The sequence below is a fragment of the Falco biarmicus genome, chromosome 4, assembly GCF_023638135.1.
Source record: "Falco biarmicus isolate bFalBia1 chromosome 4, bFalBia1.pri, whole genome shotgun sequence".
Classification (NCBI taxonomy): domain Eukaryota; kingdom Metazoa; phylum Chordata; class Aves; order Falconiformes; family Falconidae; genus Falco; species Falco biarmicus.
Genome location: NC_079291.1, coordinates 76,621,248 through 76,649,152, shown reverse-complemented (window position 1 = coordinate 76,649,152; position 27,905 = coordinate 76,621,248). Strand labels below are relative to the sequence as shown.

At 42.6% G+C, this 27,905-nt stretch overlaps 1 protein-coding gene across 8 annotated transcripts; it reads right to left on the bottom strand.

The window, feature by feature from the left end:
* Positions 1-72: 72 nt before the first annotated feature.
* On the bottom strand, positions 73-27,905 carry GLYR1 (glyoxylate reductase 1 homolog). Of its 8 annotated transcripts, XM_056336654.1 has the most exons (17): positions 27,787-27,873; positions 26,182-26,263; positions 25,688-25,724; positions 24,415-24,494; positions 16,326-16,464; positions 15,482-15,724; positions 12,326-12,412; positions 11,340-11,396; positions 10,182-10,232; positions 9,966-10,039; positions 8,039-8,138; positions 6,802-6,912; positions 6,397-6,498; positions 5,136-5,298; positions 4,496-4,675; positions 3,872-3,996; positions 73-3,515 (listed from the first exon to the last, which is right to left on the bottom strand). In XM_056336654.1, the coding sequence occupies exons 5-17, from the start codon at positions 16,410-16,412 to the stop codon at positions 3,441-3,443; spliced, it is 1,455 nt and encodes a 484-aa protein (XP_056192629.1). In that variant the 5' UTR covers positions 16,413-16,464; positions 24,415-24,494; positions 25,688-25,724; positions 26,182-26,263; positions 27,787-27,873; the 3' UTR covers positions 73-3,440. The 8 variants fall into 8 exon arrangements, with proteins under 8 accessions (XP_056192629.1, XP_056192625.1, XP_056192626.1 ...); XM_056336650.1 differs by lacking the exon at positions 26,182-26,263 and having other exon boundaries at positions 27,787-27,905; XM_056336651.1 differs by lacking the exon at positions 26,182-26,263 and having other exon boundaries at positions 6,397-6,495; positions 27,787-27,905.

Genomic DNA, 27,905 nt, shown 5'->3' with positions numbered 1-27,905 from the left:
ATGTTTTGAGGCACGCATGCCTTTAATGTCACGATACAGGTTTGACAGGCTTTAGAAACTGCCACAAGAACCTTGTGTTACCAAGAAAGGTTTTATTCTTTTTGCCAGTAGCTTTGTTAATTGCACAAAAAAAAAAAATCTGTTTTGCCATTTAAACATTTTCACACATCCTATCCTGAATGACAAATGTTAATTAAAAACAAGGCAAAAAAATAAAAATTCACAACCTTAATTAACTATAGGATCTATCATTGAGGAAAAAAAGAAACTGCTTTTCTTACAAGCTTTTCACAAGTGTCACATTTTCTCTTTAAAAAGGAGGGAGTCAAAAAAAGCAAATTGCTAAAACAGAAATCCTCATAAAAAGGAGCTTTACAGAATTGTCAACAATATTAAGACAACATTGACTAGCCAGTTTTATTAGAGCATCTCTCAATCCACAGCTTCCCCCCCCCCTTCCCTCCCCCAAATCTCAGGCCTAGGAACAGATTTAAGACCCATGTTCAGAGGCTACAGACATAAATACAAGAATCTGAGTGAGACTGACACGAGCCAGTCTCACACGGCATCTGAAATAATCTGGTTTTCACCACATCCATCCCTCCTCCTCACTTCACATCCACTTCAGAGCTCTCAGTCCTCCTCTGCTCCTCCCTGGCTCATTCGTGACCGTGCAGCTGGCTGGGCACCACCGTGCCACCCCCCAGGGACTCTATGTCCACCTGCCTCGTCAGAAAGATCGAGTCAGACTTTCCCAGGATAAATTACAGTGTGTAACTAGTCTGCACCTGCCACTCCCATGTAAATGGTGTGTGGGTACTACTGCATTTCTGCAAAACAAAACCTGCAGCAGCAAGTGGCCTAGGGAGTGGTTCTCACTCTCACCAATACGGTTCTTTGCATTCACTATGAAATACACACCACAAGACTTGTGAGCTCCTTTTGTATTCTCCCTCCATCCAGAGGCACCACAAAGTAAAAAAAAAACCACCACAGGGAGATCCTCCATTACCTTTGCTCAGACCCATCCACCTTCATTCTGGCCCAAGAGACCTCAGCAGAGACAGGTTGGGGACACTGCTGCACCGACTCAGCACAGTTCCACTCTCAACTGGACCGAAGACAGTACCTCCCTCTTCCTCCCCAAAGGTTTCCTACACTACAAAACCTGTGGGTTTATCTCCTGCCCCCCAAAAAACCCTTTTCCCCCCCAAGATGCCCTCAATATACAACCCATGTAAGTGATTTCTTAACTGCAGCATGTTAAACCAAGGACTTCTGATGCTAATAGCGGAGTTCTGGATGGGGGAAGCGCAAGTGTGTCAAAGGCAGGCTAATGGCTGATTATCCCGGGTAAGTTACATGTGCCTTTAATATGAATATCTACATGCAGGGTGACAGCTGCACTGCCAAAGAAACATGTATGTATAACTAGCATTGTCCACACATACCACTGACAAACGGGCAAAGTGATGCCTAACAGATCTACTACTAGATGTTCACCACAGGACATAATGCATAACACAATATTAGCCCACAAATAATAGTGATCACAGGAGGTGAAATATTCAACAAAGTAACATTTACAGCATTAGGCGCTAGATGTCATGATTTGTAATGACCGTTTGATACTTTCGCTGTTTCTTAATAAGGTGCCCCTGAACCATATGCATGTGCTGCACAAAGCAGGATTGCTAAAAAATCCTAACCTACAGGAAAATTTCCCTACACGGCCATTAAGTTCCTAGAAAAATAAGATGGTGGGAGGGGCAGACCTCACAAATGTAACGAAACATGGTCTAATTTGAATTTGCTTTCTTTGCTTTCAGAATCCCAACCCAAGGGAGAAGATTGTGCCACTGAGAAGTGATTTTAGCCAATAAAGTTTTACTGACGTTTTACTAACTCTCCAATCTAAAATGCAATAACCCTCCTAAAAGGCTAATACTGAGACCAATTTAAAAAAAAAAACAAACAAAAACTGTGCATTTTTAGAGACAGGCATCCTTTGGACTCTGGGCTGCTCTATCAACAGTGAGAGCATCTCTGCTTTCTAGCCTTGGCACCTGCAGGTCAAGTCCCACGTTTCTAGACTAAAGCTCAGCAATGGTCTTAGCCTCCCATTTTATTTTCTAGTCTTTTCACAAGCTGGTGTCTGGCCACAAGCACAGTCACGGATACAGGAAGATGTCTCATGCTGTGCTAGCATTGCACCCAGAGTAGTAATACTAAGAACGTATATGTAAAATCTGACATGTATAAAGATCACTAATCAGTACACAAAAATATCCCTGTGAGGTAGGTAATCATCACCCACCTTTAAAGATGGGCAAATAGGCTAAGAGATACAATGACCATGCAAAGGCCAAAGAGAGCGTGGAAAGGAGCTCAGGATTCTCAGTCTCTTGGCTCTACTATCATTCTTCTCGCCCCTTTCAGGTTCATCACTCTGCTTGTGACATTAACTACAATCCAAGACACCTTTGTAATTATCGACTGTGGCGGGACTGGGAAGAAAAAAGAAGAGCAAGTAGTAAAGCAACATTAACTAAGCCAGGAGCAACCCTAAGGTTTGTTCCTTCCCAAAATAAAGTATCTCTGGCCCAGTTTTAGGTTACGTTTCTCTTGCAGTTTTCTATGCAAACATGTTTGTTTCCAATGCCGTTTGTAGGATGGGCAGCTGTGATTAGCCTTTTAGGAGGCTCATTTATACTGGCATTCTCTCATTTTCAGTAAGGTTTGCGTTCCCTAAGCTATAGTTGTCTGTACAGGGGAAGACATGGATGCAATCCGTTCTTCTTAACAGTACAAGGAATTCCTCCATCAAAGTGCTGGGGAAGTGGAAGTTTAAAAAGAAACAGAATCAAGATAGCGTTGCATGCAACCCCATTACCTTCTGGAACTACCATTCTCCTCCATGGGAGGTGCTTTGTTCTCTAACAGTGGCCAATTAACAGGAATGCTCCTCACCTTACTTAAGACCAGGGGCTTTAGTGATATTCACAGGTAGATGGGATGTATGTCACCTGTCCCCTTGACGCAAAGAGTCCAACACACGCATTATTTCACAGCAAAGGAGAAAAGGGATCATTAGAAACAGCATCTTGGACAAGCATACAAAGAGAAAATTAAAAGCAGCCAAGCAGCAGATTTCTGGCAGAGTTGCCTCAGAGCTTCTGAACAAGCTGCCACTGTTCTGTTCCATGACTGTCAGTGCATGGCATGGATTTTTCTAATTACACTGCAACAATCCGAGCCCCCTCCTCCCCCCCTTCTGCCACCAGGGGAGGGCTCACCGCAGCAGATGCCTCCGTGGCAGATCTCAAAGTCTGTGTATAAAAGGAAATGGAGAGACAGAGATGGACTGGTCCAGAGTTAAAACCCAGTATCATAATAATATTAATCAATAATCATAGTATTAACAGTAAGAACGGTGCAGCCTAGTGGATGTAGGCTCTGTACACTGCAGACATGTCGTTGTCCGATTGGTCCAATGCTTTTGCTCGTTTATAGACCTAGAGAACAGAAATTAGAAAAGAATCAGTGTGTGCTCTTGTGCAAAGCTTTTCCCCAGCAGAAAAATTACTTTGCTGACCATTACAAACCAGAGAACTGCACAGTATGTCAAGTAATCAGAACAGCACAGATCAGAACATACCACGTCACGTTGAGGCCACCTGTATTTACTAATGTGACGTTCTAAGGGCTTCTACAATCAAAACAAATCCATTTCCACAGTACTCAAAATATATTTCAATTGCTGTTCCCTTGTCTATGAGACTATAGAATTTTTAGATTTTTGCCTCTTGTTGACAAATGGCTCTACTGAAGAAGTGCTGAGTAACACATCTGAACACTGAACAACTCTTACCTCATTGGCAGCAGCTGCCATGGGAGTTGGGTGGTTGACAGAATCACCCAGTGCAATAGCTAATCTAAGATCCTTCTGTATGTATTTCAGGTAGAAATCAGGTTTAAAGTTTCCTTGCAAGATATCTGTTAAGAGGAATAATGTGCAAATAATAAGCATAACAAAAGTAAATCAAGCCCACCCTGCAAAGGCATGCAATTCAACACCAAACTTCCCTTTCCCATGCTGATCACCAGGAATACTGCTTTTAACTCTTCTGTTTCTCTGGTCTCTATCTTCATCTGGCCACAGCAGATAATGTCACTATTGCCCACTGACAAAGCGGGCTCAGATTTCTAAGCAGCTTGCCCTCATTTTCACTTGTTACCCTGCCCAATGAAATCCTCACTGTGAACTCAAGTCCTAAGCAGGCTGTAGAGAATGCAGAGCTTGGGGGGATTCTCAGAAGCCCTGGCTATGAAGGGGAAGGAATGGAACTCAGCTTTTCGTTTCTGGAATGCTTAAAATACCCAGAATCCCAGGCTGATGAAGATGGGACAGTTACTTTCTCCCTCCTGCCATTACATGAAACGCTGCTAGGTTGTGGCAAATGTCCTATAATAAAACAACGTAAGAGAACTTTACTTTGGCACTTCTGGTCCAGGAAGATGCTGGCAAGTTGTCCCTGATTGAGGATATCCAGAAGGGTCTGCTGGGACTGGCCAGTCACTTGAGCCAAAGTCAGTCCTTCTGCTATCGTTGCCATGAAGCTGCCTTGGACCATGTTCACAATCAGCATCATCTTGGCAGCATTGCCTACTTCACCTGGGAGTGAGACAATACCATTGGGCATTCCTCCAGGAGAGAGAGAGCAGCCTTGCTCCCCCATCCCACACAGTATTAACACTACTGGTCTCTTCGTATCAAGCTCTTGGCAGCTCTCCCTTCCTCTGAAAGACTTTAGAAAACTTACCCATTTTCCAAGCACTCTAAGGAAGGGAGAAATCATAGCAAAGAATGATTTAAAGTAAAAAAGCACCACGGATCCTCCAAAATGAGCCAGTATTTGAAAAACAAAACTTAGGCTGAAGGCTATGAAAACAGCCAAGTTCCAGAAGAACAGGCCAGTTTCCCATACTGTCCAAAGAGACAAGTAACAGAAACACTCAGGCCTCGCAGACTCCTTGCTGTGTCCTTGCACTGTAACACATACTCAGCAACTGTCCTTGCAATTCCCAGTCCTTGCACTAAGAAACTGCTTGCAGGCCTTTCATATTTTAATTACCTAGAAAAAAAGATGTCTTCCCCATTGCTTGGAAACAGCTACTGCAGTCCTCATATAAACCCCTGTCGCCAGCTGCCAGGATCACAAGCATCCCATCATTAGATAGCTGCTGATTTCCTGAGACTGGTGCTTCCAAAAAGCGACCACCCCGGGACACTATCACCTGGAAAAAAAGCATCTCTGGTTAGCTGTGCATGAAGAGCACACACTGATGCCGAGTAGGCTGCACAGCAAGAACAACTGTTCAGGGCATTCCTGTCCCCGAGGACAGAATTTTAAAGCAGAACAAAAAGCTCAGACATATAAACAGGAAAGGAAAGCACTAACACGTGATGTGCTACATCCTGCAAAGGATACTCGAGACCAAAAGTTGCTCTCACACTCCAGCAATGCTTTCCTGCATCCTTCACTACTGTGCATGTTTTAAGCAGCTGAACTTATGTGCTTTTTCTGTGGCACCCTGTAATGGCCAAGAAACCGGTGCCAAAGTTATACATGTGATGCAGGAATCTCGGAAGATTGACTGTTACGATACCTTCCCTTTTCCCCAAAGAGGAAAGGCATTTGACAGATTCTATGATCTCTTCAGCCAGAGGTTTACTAACATGTATGACTCTTCATTCTTCAAATTCATGTTACATGCTACTGCACGACCAATATTTCTGCTTAAAACTTCACCAACAAGTTCACTACCTCCCCTCACTTGCGCAACAACACGCTCTGCCTTTAGGGCGGATGGCAACCATCAAGATGCCAAAAGGGAAATCAAAGATACCACATCAGAAATAATCAGAACCCTTCTACAGAAATTGTCTCTATGATATTTCTACAAAGTGGAACATGAAGACATTCTTTTTCCCCCACCAGAACATTTAAAATAAGAAAATTATACATTTTATCAATTTCAGGGCAGTACTAATCCAGACAGTGCCTTCTCCTCCAGTTTGCTACAGAACACCAATCTGGCTGTAAGTACTTAAGGGATCAAAATTTGGCTGGCTGTTTACATTAGTGCCAGCTAACGCACCTGCCAAATCTACAGGCTTTGTTGTTACCAGCAGGGAACATCTCATCCAGCTCTGTCTGCTGGTCAACGTTTGACAGTTTATTTTGTCTGAATTGCCTGTGACTTCAACATCTCCTAGAAGAAGCCTAAAAATCTTCAGAAGCATCCTTATCAACAGCTTACTGCCTGAAGCAACAAGAACTGCAGTACTGCTGCTGAATCACGGGTGTTATAAGTTCAGTTCAACGTGATTACCTGGGCCAGCTCTGTGACTGTATCTGCATCCACAGTGGACATATCCACGTAACACTTCCCGGGGCGAATACCCTGCAACACTCCACTCGGACCAAGCACCAGCTGTGGGGAACAGAAGAGCGGTAAAGCAATAGGGTGTCTGCAAAGAAACTCCAATCCTGCAGGACAGCAGTTCAAGTGAGCCTGGCACAGCAGTGGCAGACTCCTAGAGAGATATCAAAACCTATACCCCAGGGATTATTTTTTAAATGTATGATTTTTATTGGGACATTTATTTTCACATAGCTGCACAGCCCAGCATCTACAATGACCCAGGCCACCACGGTTAGTAGGCATCAGAACTGGCATTCAGTGACAGCATCTTGTAGTCTAGCTGGTGGAGGAAATATAAGAGCTAATCCTTACATCCTTTGCTGCTTTTGGATCTGACACACAGGCAAAGGTGATGTCACAGGTGGAGACAACTTCAGCGGGGGTTCTTCCCAGCCGTGCCCCCTCCTGGATGAACAAATCACACTGCAAAAGTCACAAACCCAAACGTAAGAAAAATCAAGTACAGAGCAAACGTATTCTCTAGCATTTGCTGAAAAACTCTGCTGCCGGACCCAGCTCAAAAGGATTCAGGCATACTAATTACATAGCAACTGGGTTGTCTTCTGTTGGTTTCTGTCCCCACACACACAAAGGGCTCTTCTGCAGCTTTTCTGAAACTCCAAGTGAAGAACTTCAGAAGAAAGACACAGGAAAAAAAAAACACTTAGGTGAAATGATAAGAGATTGAAGGTTGTGGTTTTTGGAGGAGAGATGAGGGGGAAAAAAAGCCTGGTAAACAGCCACAGCAAAAGCTGTCACTGGACAGTAAACAGGAATATGTGCAGCTAAGTGACGTTTCAGTGGGCTGCTCCTTCAAAATCTTAGCTCCTTCTTACCCCATTCCCCCCATACCATCCATGTTTTGCAGTTAAAAAAATACTTTTTAATCCCTTTTAACAAAGTAGCGTCCTTCTTGCCTTTGATATTCCACAATGTCATCTGAGTACCACATCTCACTCAGTTACCTCTTTTCCTCCTTCACTACAAAGGATAACACTGGCTAGTATGTTAAGTGTAATATAGGCTCCATTTTCTCTTTGAATACACCTGTAAAACCCTTCTCCTCCTGGTCTTACGGCACAGCAGGTTTTCAACAGAACCTTTGTAACCGCAACATGAACAGCACAATGGATGCGTAGATGAAACTGTGGTCAAGCCCCAGCACTTGTGGTTTTGATCAGCTCCATGACACAATGACTTGGCTATCAGCAGTATCTCTGGAGGCACTTTACAACGCATTCCTCAACACATATGCAAGGTTGTAATTTTTCTGGCAACTCTCATCTCATACAAAATGGCAGTGGGGTGGGGACTGTTCACACAAGACTGACTGTACTGAGACAGACTACAGCTTCATCTATTCAAAAGTGGCCACCAACAAGCACCTAGGAAATAATAACAGAACAAGGTGGCAAGCATATACTTGTGTTTCTTTGGCATCCTCTCCCAGGCACCACCGACTGGTGACTCCAGGCTTCCCTGAGCTAGAGGTGGTAACTACATGTTTAGAAAAGATTAATTATCATCTGTACCTTAACCACATGCCTACCTTCTCAGCAGTTCGGTTCCAGACAGTGACAGTGTGACCCATCTTCAGTAAGTTGGAGACAATGCCACTTCCCATCAGGCCAAGTCCGAGAAATCCTATCCTGAGGGGAAGAGATAAACATTAATGCAACAAAAAGCGATTGGAGTCAGCCTCTTAATGGTCTTGGAAATGATGAAGACCAAACCTACAGCATCACCAGCAAAAAAAAAAATCCCAAACCCAAACATGTTCTACTGTGGCCACAGCTAGAATGGACAGATAATGAGCTTTAAATACCATCTTGCTTTTATTTTGCTTACCAAGCATCCCTAAGTTTCCTGAAGAAAGTCTTTAAGTCTGCTTCAGAAGACTACCCAAATATTAAATGTTTGGATGGTCTGGGTTTTTTGAAAAATTTTGAAATTTTTTTGGTCTGGGTTGGTCGATTGGTTTTTAAATTGCTGCTCCTGTGCTTTCTGTTGCCAGCCATTTAGAGACCAGCAGGTGCTTCTCTAATTAATCTTCCGATTTTTGAACTAAGTCACATGTACAACGACTTGCTTATATTATTGGACAATACACTACAATCTTTATTTTAATAAAGCCCAGCAAGGACCACTGGGCTAAGCATCGCACACAGATCAAAGACCCAGCCTCCGCTCTACAGCTGCAATTTTGGACAGACACAGAAAGGAAGTAAGAAGCTAGTACAGGTTGCCACGAGTGACAATACAATAGTCCCAGATAGATACCAGCTGCCTTCCCCATGCTTCCCCTTACCCTGCCCCGCAAAGCTGGCAAGAGTTTTGCTCCCCCTGCCCCCTTCTAGAAAAAGACAATGTGCTAACAAGTTCCATCCCTACAGTTACCTGCAACAGGAATTCCTTTGTGGTCACTGCTGCAAAGCTCCTTTTATACCTCACGCAGCCAGCTTCGTACCAAACCCACAATTCTAGTAGGAGACTCTCAAGTGTTCAGCTTACATGTCTGATGTAACTTTACGGCGAAATCTGCCTGGCAATCCCCGAATTAATTCTTCAGAATTAATCACACTACAGATGTGCTGTGGCTTTTGCAAGCCACCTGCACTCTTCCAGCTAGCCATGCTGCCTTTCCTTAAGAGCAAACTAATTTAGACAGGTCAGAGCAAGTCACTACAGGCTCCTTACACAGCTCAAACAAGGTCCACCTATCTTCAAGCCTCCAAACAGAGGAGACAGCCCTTCTCTCCCAACCCACCTCTGAGCCACACTTTCCTGAAAGACTGTTTTACCTGAACAGCTTCATTGTTATTTTGGTTCCCCTGGAGTACAGTTGAGAACTGACATCCCATGAGAACGACCCCAACGGCAAACAGCAAGCTCTGGCCTGAACTCAATTTGAACAAAGCGGAAGTTAAGAGTGAAACAGGAAGCTCAAGTTAGGCTCCTCTCACTCTAGAAAGGAGAAGGGGGACATTAGAAAAGACCAGAAAGCTCACGTGCTACACAGTAAAGCTCTTGTGCTGGGAGAACACACCTCCCTCTTCCTCTTGTCTTTTACATGCTCAGGAAAGCAACTAAATAACCCCCGTCAACTGCTAGGCACTACTGCGGAAAGATACCCTTTTATCTTCCTGCCTCGTACGGCACTCAGAAATACTGCTGCTTGGTGTTCTGCAGTATGCGCTACAGGAAACGGGCAACTGCAGAAAGGCTCCGAACTGCACATGTATCCAGGCCAGACCTTATTCTGAGTTCTTCTGCTGTACAGTCCCTGTTTGTTTTTAGCTGCCTCCCTCCCGCCCTGCCCCCAAGATCAGTTTCACACAAGGACAGAGGAGATCTGTAGTTTCAGAGGGAAACGTTAGGTTTATTTATTCTCAGTGACAAGCTGGATAATGGCTGCACGTATGAGCTGGGAAGGAGAAAAAGGAAGGGAAATGGCTGAAGTGCGTTGGAGATCTTACTTTTTGTCTGTAGGCGTGATACTGCCATTGACTGCTGTGCTGTCTGCTGCCTGGATGGAGGTGGATCCTGTTTCCTGGGGGGGAAGGGGGGGGGGCAGTGCAGGGGGAGAAGAGGGGGGGGGGGGGGAAAAAATAAAAATAGAGTGCACAGCTCTGGAGGAACTGCAAGCCCTCATGACAATAAAGAAAATCCATCAAACCCAAGATCTGCCTTACCTCTTCACAAACCTTCAGCTTCTTTGTGATGGCTTGATAGCAGACAGCTGGCTGTATGGAGAACACAAAGCATTCAGGGGAAGGACAGTGCTGCTTTGCTCTGCTGAGCAAACAGACCGTATCCTTCTTACATAGAAACAGGCAGTTTGCCCACTCACCACCATCTGCAAAGCAGGAGAACTCTCAGGTTTCCCACAATGGGAGAAAATAAAAAGAAAAATGTATCGCAACCCGCTACACAATTCTTTTCCCACCCTGCCCCAGCAAGTCAGCCTATCTTCTGATACAGAAACTGCCAACTTTCTGCAGTTCATATGACAGACTCCCCTAAAGGGAAGGATCCAGGGCATCCCTACTCTCACATTTAGCCCAGACAAAAAAAAAAAAAAAAAAAAAAAAAGAGAGATCTCTAAAGCCTGGCACAGAGCGCCTTGCCTCATATCTATGCTCGGTATGTCAACGCTGGTGTGGAAGCAAAACCTTTAGTAATTATGAAAAGACACGTGGCTTTCAACAAATGTTAAGGTGAAGGCTGCTCTTTCCCATGCTGCTTATTGTGAGCTTGTCTAGATTAAAACTGTTAGCTGCTCTTAATCCTTCTGGCCCTGCCCAAATCCTCAGCTAGATATAAATCCTTTTTCATTTAACTTGATCTTTCCTTTTCCTCCTGATGTTCACTACTGAAGATAAAATCCTGCAAGACACTGACTCTCAGGAGATAAATTGGCTATATTTTACATGGAGCTTTTCTGGTCCTGGAAATTCTCCTGACATATTCAGTTAATTGACAAGTTCATCCAGATGAAGGAACTGGTAGGACAACCACCAGAGACAATCAAAGAACCAGGTTTTTAAACAGAAACCCAGCTTTTCCTACCCTTCAGTGTTCAGTCTACAGAATTTACTACAACAGATCTGTCAAATCCCAGCGCTAGATAATCTTTAATTATTTAAACTATTCACTGTACTCAATGCTAATCATTCTAAACCTTAAGGTTAGAAAGTAATTGAACTACAAGATTGCATGTGAGAATCTAATTGCTGTTAGCCCCCAAAGAACAGAATTCCAGAGCTCTTGACATACACTCCTTGTACTTAGTCCCAGCAAAGGGCAAGATGCCAAGCTAGACAGAATCATCTTTTCTGCCAAATCCTCACCTTCTCTGTCTGGCTCAGCAGGAAGTGGTGAAAGTGTGGATCACTGTCCTTCACAGGCTACAAAAAGAGAAAGTTCAGGCTCAGAAACATTTCCTGAGTGTCACTGAGCAACCACAGCACAGTTCCTTCATTCTCCCCAAGCTGCATGAGAACAATAGCTTAAGGTGGAAAATATAAAATGCATCAGCTATATCAAGCAGCCTGTTTCAATTAAGCAGTTTACATTGTGTTTCGTTCTTGAAACCAAAGTCATTCAAGTCAAATTCCTGATTTTTGGACATCTGTAGGAAAACCAAACAGGATTATGAGAAAGATTAACATGGGAGGAAGAGATCTCATATCCCACTTCTTCCTCTTCCCAAGGGAATGAAAACGCCTATTTTCCAGTTTCCAAGGCACTCCTTAAAACAGCATTCTGGGAATTGGCTGGAGGTTACACCTAGCACCATCATATGCTAGGCAAACTCATATTAAAAGCAACAAGGACTGTAGGCCCAGGTATCTCACCTCCCTGATGTGAGGGAGGTGCGCTACCCTACAGTCACACTGCTCTTACTCTGCTTTACTGATCATTTATTTATGCACAAAAATGAAAGGTTTCCAAAAGCTGCTTCTGAGGAAAGTCAAATGAAACCACCCATGACAGAATCGAGACAGGGAGAGACTATCCGCATCATCTCCTCCCATTTGGGGAAGCCAGTCCCAGAAATACTTTTGAAACAAGTAGTGCAAAAATGAGTGCAGCAAGTTAAGTGTGAATCTGTAAATGGTTCCACCAAGACTGAAATCTTACTTGCCAGCATACCTCTTAATTGCTCAGGATATTGTCTAGCTTTGTTACACTACAGAAGGACAGAGAGAGAACATCTTATTTTGTTCCTACAGGAGAAAGATAAGATCTCACTATTTCACAGCCCAGACAAAAGGCTGTAGATTTGCTTTCACAAACTCAGTTCCTAGATTGCATACGTCATAAAGTTTCTCACCTCACTGACGCTTGGTGGCCATTTAAATCCAGCCACTGTTCCAGTCATCACTCTCTTCACCGTACTCGATTCTGGAATTGTGAGGTCCTGAGAAGATAGAAGGAGGATCAGAAAGAGCTTAGAACCTGGCTCAGTGGCTGGCCACAGCACGTTGATCACATGAATACACATACAGCTCTGAAAAGCACTAGAAATGCCTTTCATTTCACATGCCTTTCCATGAAGTGTTTGTATTTAAACACACAGTGTATTATCAACACAGGTGAGGTGAAGAAAACGTGAACTGCCAACAAGGGAATTCAACCGCAGTTATGGCTTCTGGAGACTCCATTCTTTGCATATAAAAGGAATCATTGCGCTTGTGTCATCATGCAATGAGCAGAAAAGTAAACGGACATTTGCTTTGCATCAGCAAATGGACTGATCCGTCATTTTCCTCTGGTGGATGCAAAAAACCTAAATAAACGGGTGAAGAGTATCTCCACAGTCAGAGATCTGAACTCTTCTCATCCTCCTCCGTCATAAAAACAGTACCCTACCTGTTAACAGAACCTTCAAAGCATGAGGCTGGCAGTCACATTTGCTCAAGTTTCTGCACAGAATCCACAAGACAGAGACCGATATGTGGACGGCCCCATGGCACTCAACAGCCCTTGTTTTGTAATGTCATGATAACACTGAATGCGGGGGGGGGGGGGGGGGGCGGTACTAATGAACAGGTAGGTTAAAATTTATCTTTCTTATTTCCCTAAGATCTATAGGTTAAAATAGGTCTTTATGTTACAGGTCATAGACATATAGGTCTTTAAGCTATATGAAGAGAATGTGCAGGACTTCTGCATAGTGTGTGTTATCTTCCTGAAACAAGGGTTCAGAACTGGAATCACATTATCTCCCGTCCAAAATTACTTCCTGAAAATGCACGATACACCTTAGTGTCCACACAGAACCACAAGAGAAGAGCACTGTTTGCAAAAAAAGGTAAGAGCAAGAGTCACAGAGGTAACCCAGACTGACGCAACTGCTTCATCTATTAGCAGGGACAATTTAGACATCAGTCTCCAACCCTGAAGTGTCTAGGGAGAGCCCTGCACACTAAAATTCTCTCCTTAAGAGACCATGTCGCTGTTTCAACTAGTAAAGCGTGGACGAAACCTGCTCTGATACTGGTGAAGTCATGCTGGCCTTTTGAAAATATTCATATAACCTTAAAAATGAGAGTATATGAATGATCATGTATGCCTTCAGAGCATTTCTTAACAGAGCACACCTCAGCAACAACTAGATTCTTGAATTTCATGCATCCTTACTACCTGGAAAGCCAGAACTTGGACTGTGATGGGGCAAAATAACCCAAATCCCAGCAATGCAGTAATTCAGGGCAGCGACATGTATTTTTTCTACTGTAGGTTTAAGAAATTGCAGAAATCATGACAATCAGACAAGACTATGACAAGATTTTAAAAATATTTCTCAGGCTGAAAAACAGTATTAAGGCAGTACTTTTACATTTTCATGGCAATTTCTTTAATTGTCAGTACATTACTTTCCAGAAGCTATAAGGCTACTTTCTTAGACTAGCCTGCTTGTTTTCATCATCTATGGCCAGACATTTGTCATGAGCTGGCCACCTCTTTGTGATAAGCTGTTTAAACCCACTTTGCTTGCAATATGCCAGTAAAATAATTTCTACTACCACAATTAACTCAAAGCGCTCTGATGCCCTTAGGTAGCTAATACAGCAAAACCTAAGCATGCAATGGTTAAGTAATGCAAAAATCCAAACTCTCCCAGTCATTAGCTTTGATCAATTTGGGAATTAATCTAGCTCAATGACAAAAGCATTTTGCAAGTGGAGAAAAGGTCCCATGGCTTATTGTAACAGAGATACGTCAAGACACAACATCCTCATAGCAAGACCCTTTGAAAGGTGAAAGTATGTTGTTGGTAAAGTGTTTTCCCGCATCAGTCAAGTCACAAGTTCTGTAATTATTAGTAAGAATTCACAGATATGCATCCATTCCTCCCCTCCAACTCCCCCCAAAAAGGAGAAACTGATGGGCTCTGTTGTACAGCCTGATTTAACAGGAGCTGGCTCTAAAGAAAAGAGCCAGTATTTCCTTCGTAGCTAATGTCTGAAATGAACGGCTTCATTTTACTACATCAAGAAAGAGTCTGCTGTTCAACTGGTGAAAGCCAATCCATTCACAGTTTTGGAGATCAAAGACTACCATCTTGACTTGCATCCTGAAGTGCACTGAAAGCAAAGATTGCGAAACACAGCATAACGTGATCCCTTCGAAGCACAGGTGAGTAAGCAGGCTGTCACATGGTGTTATCAGCTGAAGTCTCCCAATGGTCTTCAGGTGTAGTCTCCAATGGAGCACATGCATTGTAATGATCCACTGAAATAATTATCCATTTGGAAAAGGATGATCTGGACCATAACAGTGAGTTCCACAATAAATAAAAAGGCTGCTACTCTAGATGGGGGTAGAACAAAGTATTGGTGGCTATTGTTGCTGCTACAACATCCAGAAATAACAGGGAAGTAATGGGGATAAAATAAGAATGCTCCAAGGCTGGACCTTTGTAACGGAGGATGGAAATATATCCTACAGCACAGAAGATGAAATGAATACAATTAATTCTTCTGGTGGATTCCCCAGGCTACAAGAGTTTCTTCTTTAAGCCCTAACCCTTTTAAGAATACCCCACCCTCTGTAAGTACTGAGGGTGAAGCTAACTGACTACTCATCGCTTAATCATATGAAGTAGATGAGATGGGAGAAGTCTGGAACCATATGAAGACCTGCATCTCTTCACTAAGCCTTCCTACAGAAACTGAGAGGTGCACAAACACCTTGAGAGGTGGCAAGATGAAAGGTGGAGTCTCACAATACAGCTCTCAAAGCCCTCTCAAAGATATGACTAGAGCCACTCAAAACAACTGGTAAAAATTACAGGAAGAATCAACAATATGCTTGCCAAAGGTACCAAGCAGCCAAATGGTCTAAAAGTAGTAACATGGAACAGCTTTAAAAAAAACTGATACTGAACTGACTCTTCCTACTGGCCTGTTAGTCAAGGTGCCAGTCAACCCTAGAGTCCAGCTGCAAAGTCCACAGGGCACTGGCGGACATGCACAACACAAACCTTCTCATCCTTGGGTGGACGCCCCCGCTTTCGGGGGCTCTGATCCTGGGCTCTTTTCAAAGGTGATTTTGATCCTCTCTCTGACGATACAGAAGAGACCCTCTTTTTTCCTTCCCCTGTGCCCTTCTTCAACTTCCCTTCAGACAAACTGGCATTGCGTTTCTCTTCACCAGCAGATTGCTTGCCTCTTTCTTCACTGGAATTACGCCGATTCTTCTCTTCATTGGAGTTATGGGAAGACGCCTGAGAGATTACAGAATAGAAGACGGTAAGGAAAGAAGAGAAGAGCTGGAATGATTTTCATGCAAAACCAAGGATGTGAAGGACCCTGTGCTGATTACTATCAAGCAAAACAACAGCACAGTAATTTGAAAACTATGTATTTGTTAGCCCTTTGAAGTCTGTGAGTGAAGTTCCTTGTTAGTTCTCCTGCAAAAACACATCAGTTTAAGTAAGCAAGTAACAGAACAGGCCACTTGAAGACTTGCTGGGAGCACGTGCACATATATGCACTTCTAATACACTAAAGACAAGATTAGTAGGTATCAAATTCTAGCTCAAGACTTAGGACTGATTTATCAAACCATTGTAAGCAGATCAATTAACCTCTTCAGTTTCTTCATCAGTTTAACAACACCTTTTTTCCCACCAAACAAGACTGAATGGGGAAGAAGAGAGGATAGGGGAAAAAAACACCCCAAAAATGACCAACAACAAAGAAATGAAAACAACCCTCCCTCCTCAACTTGCCAGAGGCAACAAACTCCTTTCACTAAAAACGAATCTGACCATCATTCATGCTAAGACTTGTTTTGACGCACACAGTAAAAAAAAACCCACTCACCTGGTCCTTGCCTTTGGTTTTTCTAAGAAACTCCTCTACAGCATCCACAGCTTGCTGGAAGCGCTTACCCTTGTTAATCTTTATCATTTCCTCTTTGTGAGGGTGATAAGGCTTCAGCTGCTCCACTTTGATCCAAGCACTAGAAACAAATAACAACTAAAGTTACTTATATTCTCCAAACAGCAATTTTCTCCCTTTTAGAAACACACAGATACACTTTTTTCCCCAGGGCAACTGATGATAGCAGCCCAAACTCACTTGCTTTCTACAACCCGAAGGGCTGTGTGATTTCTGTATTCACGGAGAACTTTCTTCTGGCACTTTTTCTTGGTTTCTCTATCAAGTTTTATATCCTCTTACGCTAGCAGTGTTCCGCCCTAAGCATTATTCACATTCTCTATCAGGAAGACAGCTTTTGGATGTGACCACAGGTACTTGTCTAGAACAAAGGCAGTCTAGTGACTGCTCCTTTATCCCCAGGAGGAACACCTATGATCATGTGCCTCCACACAAGGTAGACAATAATATAAATCCGCTGGAGAGGTGGTTTAAACTGGAGGCCACGTAACGATTCTAAGCCATCAATCCCTTGTTCAAAAATACTGTGCACACACAAGTGTCTGCAAAAACTGGAGACAAAACCCCCAAATTACTTATCTCACAACAGAGCTGACCACAAAAAAATGTGAATACGTTCATCAATAAGCTGTGGAATTTGTATTTCTGATGTATCTTGATATTCTGCATGAGAACAACATTTTCCTTTTTGAGTAAGAAGAACCACTTTCTTCACCATTGATACTTTAATATAAACTAGTACAATAGCAGAGTAGTAACCTTACTGCAGTCCTATAAGGAAACTCAAATTACTTCCCTGTTTCCACTGCTGCTAAATAGGACTTCCTGACATTTACCAAATGGCTAAGTAGGGTGACAACTCCACTTTCCTTCAGGGCGACAAGCTCTTCTACCACTCCTTCACCGCAGCTTAGGGGAATGCCTTCACTTTCAACACTTCTTGTGGCTCCCACAGAAATTAAGACTACCTTCCTCTCTCCAGGAAGGGAGATTAGACTACCTTCCCCTCTCCAGCCCACACTTACCAGCCATTGTTACAAAGCTACTTCCATCCTACTGAAAATAGACCCAAATTAAATTTCAGACAAGCTTTTCCTGAGCTAGGATGGCCAACAGTGCTTCTTACCATACAGCAGCCCAACACACAGCACAAACGAGTCTAATTGATTTTCTCTGGTTCCAAAACATCTGTGTTACAACCATTGACTGGACATTACGTATAGGTTTGAAAATGTTCTCCAGTGCAGTCTAGCTCCTGCAAGCAGATGAAATGGTTTAACAGCTGCCTTTTCAGACACTGTAAGCATCATGTCATACAGCTAAACTGAAAAAGGTGAAAAGAATAATAACAATAATAATAATAATAATGCTTTGCTGGATCTTGCTTGTCTTCTCTTCATGAAGCAGTAAAGCCCAGTAAACTCCTTCATAAAAACATCATGGAGATCTTTCTCTTCACTGGCATTAGTTATTGTTTGGAGTCAGCAATCAACTCTTTGGGTTGCATTTGGAGAGATGAGGCCTCCCGCTAGAACTGACTGCAAAAAATGCTAGCATTCTTTCCACACTGCCAGTATAGCCCACACCGCTGATCCCACCATAGCCTGGAAGCAGAACCCAGTGCCCACACAAAGCTGAATTCTTTTGCTTAGTTTACATCATCTTCGTAATAACTGATTTAATGTAATATAGTGGTTACTACTTTCAGACTAGAGCCTGCCGTCCAAACAGTTATTCAGAGAATCCCTCTCAGGTGCCCAGACATTATAGTAAAACATATCTTGAAATTCTCTTATACTGTAAAGCTCTTCTGCGTGGCACTCGGTGACAAAGCATCCATAGGTACTACACAACACCAGCCCATGAGAGACCTTTCCATTACATATATAAAGGAAACAAAATTTTTGAGCACATTATAATAAAGCATGTTAAATGTTCTTGCCACATTTGAATCTCTAAATAATATTTTCTTCTATCAAGGCACTCCCTTAGGTTTCTGCACATCCTATTCTTCCTCACTGCACATGCTCATTAGCTTCCTTTCTCGTTACTTTTCCTTTGGTATGGAGGAAGCCTGAAGAACACAGTTTTTTGGCTCCTGGCTTCAAATCTGATCCCCCAGGACAAAGAGCTAGATATCTCAGAGACAAACTAAAAAGCAAAAAACAGTCTTAAATGTTGCCTCAGGGTGAATAATAATAATAATAATAAACAACCAATGGTCTTTTCCTTTCCAGTTTATTCTTTGTGTCACCTACCTTAACAACCTTCTGTAAGATACAGACATGTCTTGACACTGAATGTCTGTGAATCATTTGCATGCATTATTTCAAATGCTTAAAAACAAAATCACTCATGTTTATACACAAGATTTCTCTCTGTTAAGCCAATAACCTCAAAGCCAATGAAGGCTAATATTTAGATAAGATGTCCCTGGGATACAACATATAAGAGGTACTACTATTTCTCTCCTGACTCAGCAATGAATTAATGCCCTAAAAAAGCATTAGTGACATTACATTACTGAAGATGTCACATTTAAGATGAATTTGTATTCATATTTCTGCAGAGAGTCATCTGGTATTGAGTCACCTGGTATTCGTAAAAAATGGGCTAAATGGAAAATGAAAAGATACAAGACAGCTACATGTTAGTAATGGGTTTCTCTGCTCATTTCTCCATACCCTTCCTCATCCCCTCCAAAACATTCTCGTAAAACCACTACTCATAAAATCTACATTATATTCATGAACAACAATCAAAATTTAGTATGCTTGTAAAGCAGAGGCAAGTATAAATGAAAGTGACCTGGAGCTGCATGGAAAACAACAGCACAGAAGCGATGCAAGCAGAGATACCAGATTCAAATCCATGAAACGAGCTTAGCGCAGGCAAGGAGACTGTAACTCCCCAATGCCCTAGCCACTCTCTTCTAAGAGTCTAAGTATATCAATTCCTGAAAATAAACCGGTGAAATAGAAGTGGAGGATATCCATAAATGCTCAGTTTTTGCAAGCCTTACAGTTAGGGATGAAAAACAGTGGCACTGTTATCTCTGAATTTCCATTACTTACTAGTCTGGGGAAAATCTCATAAACTTTTACACTGTAGCAGTTCAGATGCCTAGTCTAAATGTTAACACAACCGATTTTGAAAGTCAAAATAAAATTGATTGGTTATCCCAGTGTCTGTGAGCACATAACAGAGAAATAAAGATGGGTTTCCTGCTGTTGAAAGGAAATGTCCCAATTTTCATCAGTAAAACAACTCAGATATCTGAAATCTGGAATTTGGTATGTAAAATTCTTAATGGAAAAAAAAAAAACAACCAAAAACCCAAACATAAATGACCACGCTAAATTAGAATAAACGTCTGTCCATGCAGCTGAAAGGAGGGGATACTAAGTAAAAGAAAACAAACAGCAGGCCAATACTGAAAGAAATTCTAAGTATTAGATTTTTCAAATGTGTGCAACAAAATTTTCCAGAGTACTTACGCATCCAAAGATACCAGTAAGAAGTCCAAAAGTTTTGACTACAGTAATTTTCAGCTATGGCACTCTGCCTGCAGAGATGTCTTAACATCATTCCAGCTGGCTCTGCTATACAGCAGTCTGGCTACACTAACACACAGCTCTGCATGGGATAATTTGCCTAACAGAGACACTGTAAGCTATGTAAGCTAACCCTCCTGTCAGTTTAGCCATACCCTCTGGCTCCTGACATTGCCAGAGATTTCCAAGTCCAACACCTGGCAAACTTACAGCAACTGTTTTCTGATGTCAGGACCTGAAAGCACATTTTAGAAAGACTATATCCAGCAATTTCTCTCTCCTTGAAAAGCAAGGAGGACAGTGGCAGAAGGGTAGGTGTTTGCACCCCAGCAGGATATGGAGGATGGGAAGGCAACAAGTGCAGTGCTAAAAATCACTGTGCCTGATGGAAATAGGCTGCAGATTATTATACTTACCTTGGATTGCAAGCTTCCTCCATTTTTGACTCAACATATCAAGTCAAGAAGTGCCCCTTGACCCCACCACATTTAGTGAGACTATTTAGTTCTGTACTGATGCTTCAAAAAGGCACAATGAGTAAGAACAGAGTGCTCCAGCTTCCTATTAAGACTTTTGGTATACATAACTTGCAAGACCAGACCACTTGGCTATTACTAAGCCAAGCCAAGATTATCTAAGCGGGGAAGAGGGTGGGATGGGAGGTGAATGTGCGCGCATGTGTGTGTGTGTGTGTGTGTGTACACCACACACCTCTGATAACTGCAGGACTCTCCCTAGTATTTCTACAAAGCACAGTATAGAATGATACCTTCAAAGCAATGATTATTTCTCTATTTTGAGTATTATTATTTCAGTTCTGGCAAAGTCATAATGAATTCCCAAGCAGGACATGAGTTGCAAGAGTGTTTTGAACAAGATGAAGCACACCAAGACAGACCTGCAGGCTATGGCCTGCCAGTCTGTTAGTTCTAAGAACTACAAGCAATAAATGCACATACATAGCAATGTCTTAAGTTCTTACACTGCAGTTACTTGACTACTGGAACGATCTACAAAGATTTCCTAGGACTAGACTGTAGCTTGGGAAATAAAAGGGGATCTTAAAAACTATCTGAAAAGCACAGTTAGAAACACGGTTAGGAGGTTAAAATTCCACTTCTATTTAGAAAGACTAAATTTAAATTGTTGTTTACATATAACTGGATGTTGTCTATGGGCAGGAAACATCATCTCTCCTCGATTTTAGATGAAAGACCCTTTTAACGTGACTTAGTTTGAGAAGAGACACTTGAGGAAAAGAAACCAAACCTCCCAGGCAGACCAGAAAACATCTCCCTATCAATTTGGAGAATAAGTTAGTAACAAACATTACGTGAGTATGTGCATCACAATTCAATCAATTAGAAATGGACATGGATATTATATTACTACTATGAACATCAAGGTGGCTTTCACTGTGGTAATTAAGCAAATTCTTCTTCCATGGGTAGAGAATCCTTATCTTCCAGAAAGCTCTAACTAGTTAGACTAACTTCACCAACACAATAAACATAAAGAGCACAGAGCTCAGTAGAAATTTGATCAAAAGCCAGGTCTTAAGAGCACAGTCTGAATACAACCACGCTCTCACTTTTATGTTTTTGGCCAAAACTACTTACAGCCTTTCAATTAATGTATTTCCTTAGTCACTGCAGCATTGCTCTGGGCCAGTAAGTATTTGTATTCAGTTCACAGATAAAGCAAAATGCATTTTCTTCTGCACTGCATCCTAAGCTATTCAGGATTTCACAAATCACCAAAACTTACCTATACACCACACCAAAGCCACTTCCAAACTCATCAGTATGGTTTTGTTCACCCCTCCACTGCACTCAGATGCATGCGCACCAGTTCTTACTTCTAAGCAGCTTTCTCCCTAATCTTTGATATGGCAAACTGGAGCCATGTAAGTCAGGAGGAAACAATTTTTACCTAGCCTGAAACCGTGGCATTTCTGGCCACAGCAGTCACCTGGAAATACTCAGAAAAAAACAAGACTATAAAGTCTGAGACTGCCTACCCATTGACAAACTGGCTGGCAACCAAGCTCAGAGGTTTGTGAGAGGGATTCTACCCAGCAACTAGCATCACCTTCACCTTACACACACTGAACAATAGGCAAATAGCTTAGGGCAACATGGGAAACGGTCTGGAGCAGTCTTATGAGGAGCAGCTGAGGGAACTAAGGTTGTTTATTCTGGAGAAAGGAGGCTCAGGGGGACCTCACTGCCCTCTACAACTACCTGAAAGCAGGTTGTAGCAAGGTGGGGGTCAGTCTCATCTCCCAAGTAACAAGCAACAGGACAAGAGGAAAGAGCTTCCAGTTCCCCCAGGGGAGGTTTAGACTGGGTATTAGGAAACATTTCTTCACAAGGGTGGTCAGGCATTGGAACAGGTTGTCCAGGGAGGTGGCGGGATCACCACTGCTGCAAGTGCTTAAAAAAATACATAGATGTGGTGCTTAGGGACATGGTTTAGTGGTGGACTTAGCAGTGCTGGGTTAACGGTTCCACTTCATCTCTAAGGTCTTTTCCAACCTAAACAATTATATGATTCTGTATCCAGATCCTCACGTGCTAAACCTCGACACAGTAAGGCTGTAAAAATGGATCAGTGGTATAGTAACGTCACCTTACAAACCTGAAAGTCGCAGAGTGAGTACAGTGCTAGGAAACAGAGGCAATGTACACTAGAATGTCAGTATGAGCAAATGTACCCATCACACCACAGACTACAGTCCATGACGGAACTTTGCATCCTCCTATTTTCATTATGTAGATTACTGACATTTTGTTTTGCCAGCTACGTATTTCCACTTACTGTTTATACACACCTAGAAAAAACTACTTGCAAAACATGTTAGTTTACTTGCATAAAATAAAGGGATTGTCTCTTCATGCTCACATTTTAAGTGAAATGATGTAAGATTTTTCCTGATTTGGTTCGTTGATTATGTTCTAAGCACGCTGCTTAGACCACCAGAGCTCTAACCACCACACTTTTTTTATTCCAGGTCAGGAAAGAACAGGCACAACAAGCTTCTCTCTCATCTATAAATATTATTTTAAAAGAAGAACAAAGGGGGCGGTATTTATTTCTATTTAATTTTCAGGTAGGGTATGTCAGTTAAAGAAAGCAAATTTCTAAAACATGATTATCTAGCGGGAAATGATTAAATAACATAAGCTACAGATGGGGCAGGGAGGGAAGACAGGACAACAACCACACTACCTTACAGTGCCAGACGACTGGATTTTCCCTAGCCAGAGCTCTAGAATTGTGTGATAAATCCCGATTATTTTGCAGCTCTGAACTCTTCATTTGCAATCATGCTGCTAATCTCAGCTACAGTACTCCAGACACATGACCACTTTTTTCAAACTTGTCTTAATACAAAATGTCTCTGCATTTGATTCAGTAACGTGAAATACAAGAATCAAGAAGAATCAGGATAGAAATAGTCAATCTCAGATTCTGAACTTGATTAGATCAAATAGCCCTGTTTGACAATGCCACCAGCAAAAAGCACTGCCTCAAATCAATTTTCACCTGTTGGAGATCCAACAAATGTTCCTATTAGTATGCAGCATTCACTTCTACTCCTTCTACTCCATCAAGTTTAGAGCACAGTTCTTAATGGAAAATTATTTTTAAGTATTGAGCAAAGAGTTTAGCAGTCAAAAATAATTTCCTTAAAAAATACCCATTAAATGGTCTCGGCTCGTTACCTTTTTTCCAAAAAGTATAGAGTTTTCTACTCATCCGCAGATGTTTGTCATTTTCTCCCTTACTGCATGACTTATGCAAAACAACAAAATAAAGGGAAAACTGAATTATTAGCAAAACACTTTTTAATTTCATGAAATGCCCAAATTCTCAGGGTTTTGGTGTTCCCGACTCCCCTTCCCCCAGTTTGTAAGTACCTAAGACAACTACGATTTTCTATGCCCGTTTAGAACCAGTAACTTCTACTTCCAAAAGGTAGCCTGCAACAGTTTGGGCTTTTTTAAACTGTAAAGTCTTCCCAAAGCACAGCAATAATGTTTTCAGTCACCAGGTATGACAGTATATTCTTTTATGAATGGCAAGTGTATAGCTGTTTTATTCTTCTGGCAGAAAAACAAATGCATACTTTCAGCTTTACCCTTCTTATACATGACTACATGCTAAAATCTAACCCAGTCATATCACACCAACTCCCTGAAAAACGGCAAGCTACCAAGAACTTTCCTTCACAGCGGCAACTAAAATCCTAACATGACTGAGTACATAAGCCTCTACAGTCTTCACACATCAACACCAGCGGCTACAGCATGCAATAATAGTTAATTTTTGTGTAGATCAAAGACAATCCTTTGCCAAGTAACATTGCACTGTCTTAGCAAATATTTCTTCCACAAAATATATGTATTATATGGCACAGTATTTTCACCAGATGAAAACAAGCAGGTACATACTGATCTTCTGTTCCAAAAAACTTCACAAAGAAGCACTTTTTTCCACGAGGTTTCTTCAGATCTTTAGGTGGATTAACAATCTGAAGGTAATTAGAAGTAAAAGTTAAAAAGCACATAATGAAAATTGATACTCTGCAATTTTACTGTCATGTGTTACAGCCACTGTAGATTTATTCCTCTTTCTTAATCTGACTAGGAAGAGAACTTGAATCTGTTAGAAGTCTTTACAGTAAATATGTAACCCATGTATTTCCTTAGATATGGGTATGCTGCAGCAGAGTGAGAAAGTACCCAAACTCCACTTGATACATCACTACATTCTTAGTGAGGTTTTCTTGTCCCTATGCCCAACAGATAAGCTAGCAATCTTTTTTTCACAAATTAGGAAGTCAAATAGCATTAATACAAGTTTGTTACGCTTAGGTGACTTTTAGAAGTTACATTTAAAGCTTTGTCTTTACTATAAAGTTTAAAATATTAGCAAGGAGAAAAAGCTGTCATTCAGTTACACAGGCAACATCTGAAAAACTGGAGGGGAGCCTGGAGTTAACTTGATCCAATAACCAAACATCTATTGTTGCCAGCCACATTGACAACACTGTTCCCTGCCGCATGCTGTTACCTCAGCATGCTTAGTCCTCTCACCTACACCAAAAATAAAAACAAAATTCTTTCAGAGAAGTAGAAACAATAATGGCATATATAATCCATTTTTAAAAATCTTTTTTTCCTTTCACCAGAAGTAACCCCAACCAAACCAGAAGAGAACTATGCCCTACACCCAGGAATTATTACTCAAAAAACACAGCTCTAAAACAGTATCCTGAGAAGTCAGGCTCTTGATTTCTATTATTTAACACAGTGCATTTAATCAATTTATTATAGGAAGAAAGAAATCTGTCTTGCAGAAATTGACAGGGATTAAATAACTACATATGGAAAACGCAATCGGTTCCAAAGCTGGATGAACTTCTCTCTGTTGCTTCTCATTCCATCTGAACTAACAGCTGTTAGTGACAGGCTGAACTTCTAGATCAAATAAAGCCCTAAGCTGGTTCACAGTTTAGGTTTGTGGGGTATATATTTTAAAAAAACAAAATACCCCACATTAATCTTCAACTGAAATGCTTTCAGACAATGCTTTCTCTGTATAGAAGGAAAGAGCAAAACCAAAACAAACAAACTAAAAAAAAACAACCTAGGAAAGCAACAATAAATAAATAATAATAAAAAAAAACAACAAACCAAACCACCACAAACAACCAAACCTCACCTTTCCTGGCCATGGAGGATACCGGCCCAGCTTCCCCCTGGAGAAAAAAAAAAAAGTTTTAGGCACTAGAACCAGAAAAAAAAATAACTAGCTCACATCTACCTTTTTGCATTACATTGTATTTTTCATATTAAGAGAGTCACAGTTTAAAGTGACCTACTGTGAAAGGCAAGGTGCGCAGCTGGCACGCAAGCATTGTATTGTTAGATACTGGCACCCAAACTAAGCCTCCAAACAGTCTGCATGAACTCACTGGACTATCAGAATTTAAGTGAACTGAACAGCAGCAGCATAGCTGTCACCTGGAAGATACAGTGCTTATTACTCTTATAAGACTGGATATTCCCTCACAAGGAACTGAAAAAGACTCTTGATGCAGGCAATCAAACCAAAGTTCAGGTCGGTAACTTATATCCATCCAGACAGTACAATCTAGTGAGCAGAGCAGCCACCGATCTCCAGCTCAGAGAGCTGAGACTCTTAGTTGTTCTCACAGGAAAGCATTAATGGCGGGGTCCCCTGAACAGGTGTTCCATTATCACGTTCTTCAGGTGCTCACCACCACAGCAAGACGTGCTAAAGATACAAAAGAGCCACAAAAAAAAAGGCAGAAAAGTTTATTTCCTACACTTGCGAATGTTTCCATTATGAAAACTACACAAAACTATGTCTTCACAGAGGAGAAAGAGACATCAGTCTCAGCCCTCAGCACGGTGGCTTTCTCATTATCTTTCCCCCGTCACTGGGGCTACAATACTCTCAAACCCTTATCAGTCACTGTCTTGCAAGAGACTTGCAAAGAACCTGCGGAGCCCACCAGCTCCTGAACCAAAAATTATCAACAAGTGGCACTGCAGCCCCTCCTGGGACAGCAACACTACAGAGATGATGCAGTAGCGATGGTCATGCAGGAACACTGCCAAGAGCTGTTGCTGTGATCGTGTCTCATATTCACTGCTTCCACTCCTACCGAAAAAGACATTCATCAAAGCCTTTCATATGTTACTGTCTTATTGTTACAGTTCTTCTGTGATGGCTCTAGGGATAGTGCCTGCCCAGGTCGTCATGTACAAAACTAAAGCAGGATAATCTGCATTCCAACAGTGACAGCTGTGCACTCCCCAAATCCTCATTTAAAAAAAAAGTTTCCTAAAAGGAACCAATCTTTACTTCACTATATAAATTATACAATTTTACAGCACTGTCAATTTTTCAGGTGAGAAACTGCAGTTGTCACAGTCTGGAGCACACACTTCTTTTTGTCTGGGATATAAATATAAGTGCATGCACTTGCGTATTGGGGATTACCTATTTCTTGCAGGCCCTAGCCTATTAAGTACAGCAGAGCCTATGCACTTAAAAATCAGCACTTACAGGGCTCACTGGAATCCCCCCAGTTCTCCTGATCGGGAAGTACAAAATCACAGCTCTCTGACTATTCGAGGGTAAAACTGGAGTGCGAAGGGGAAATGGCTTCTGTGAGCTTCAACAGAGCCATCCCAACCTGCAGAAAACCACTTTTCCCGGATTGTTGCGTTGCTTCCGTAAAGCACTGCCCAGAGACGGTATCGTCGCTCTCCCTCAACACCTACTAACTTATTTATATCCTTTCTCGCCTCCCTTGGGTGAACACCGTATTTCTAACCGAGCCCCGCAACCCCTCTGTCCCGCTCCATCTTACACAGGTTCTTTTACAGGCCGCCTCCGGTGCCGGTGAGCGGAACGCCGAGCCCGCCCGCCCTCGGCCCGCTCCAGCCCAGCCCCACGGCCCCACACCGCCTCCCGCTGCCGCCCCCCCTCACACGGCCACCGAGGGACGGCGGCGGAGAGCCCCGCCGGCCTTGCCAAGCCCCTCCCCGCCCGCAGCCACACCCTGGAGTGCCCCGCGGCGACAGGGTGACAGCGCCGGCCTCGGCCCGGCCGGGCTCAGCACCCGCCGCGCCGCGCTCCCCCGAGCCGAGCGCAGCCCCGCCGCCGCCCCGCCTGCGCCTCCGCTGCCGCAAGCGGAGTCTCAGCCTCGTTCCGCAAGAGACAGCCGCCCCGCGGGCCGCCGCCGCCCCGCTCTGCCCCGCCGCCGCACGGCCTGCCCTGCCACTCACCACACCAGGTCTCCGAGCCTCAGACTCACGGCCGCCATCTTACCGACAGAGCCACCAGCCGCACCGCGCAAGGCCTGCCGGGACAGGACGGCACCGCCGCGGGGGGGGGGGGGGGGGGG

Excerpts from the sequence above, each read along its gene's own strand:
- GLYR1 (XM_056336650.1), bottom strand. The coding sequence starts at position 27,824 with ATGGCGGCCGTGAGTCTGAGGCTCGGAGACCTGGTGTG. Across the intron at positions 11,397-12,325 it reads GGCCACCAAGCGTCAGTGAG|CCTGTGAAGGACAGTGATCC; the intron begins GTGAGAAACTTT and ends CTCTTTTTGTAG. Across the intron at positions 4,676-5,135 it reads GAAGACATCTTTTTTTCTAG|GTGAAGTAGGCAATGCTGCC; the intron begins GTAATTAAAATA and ends TCTCACTCCCAG.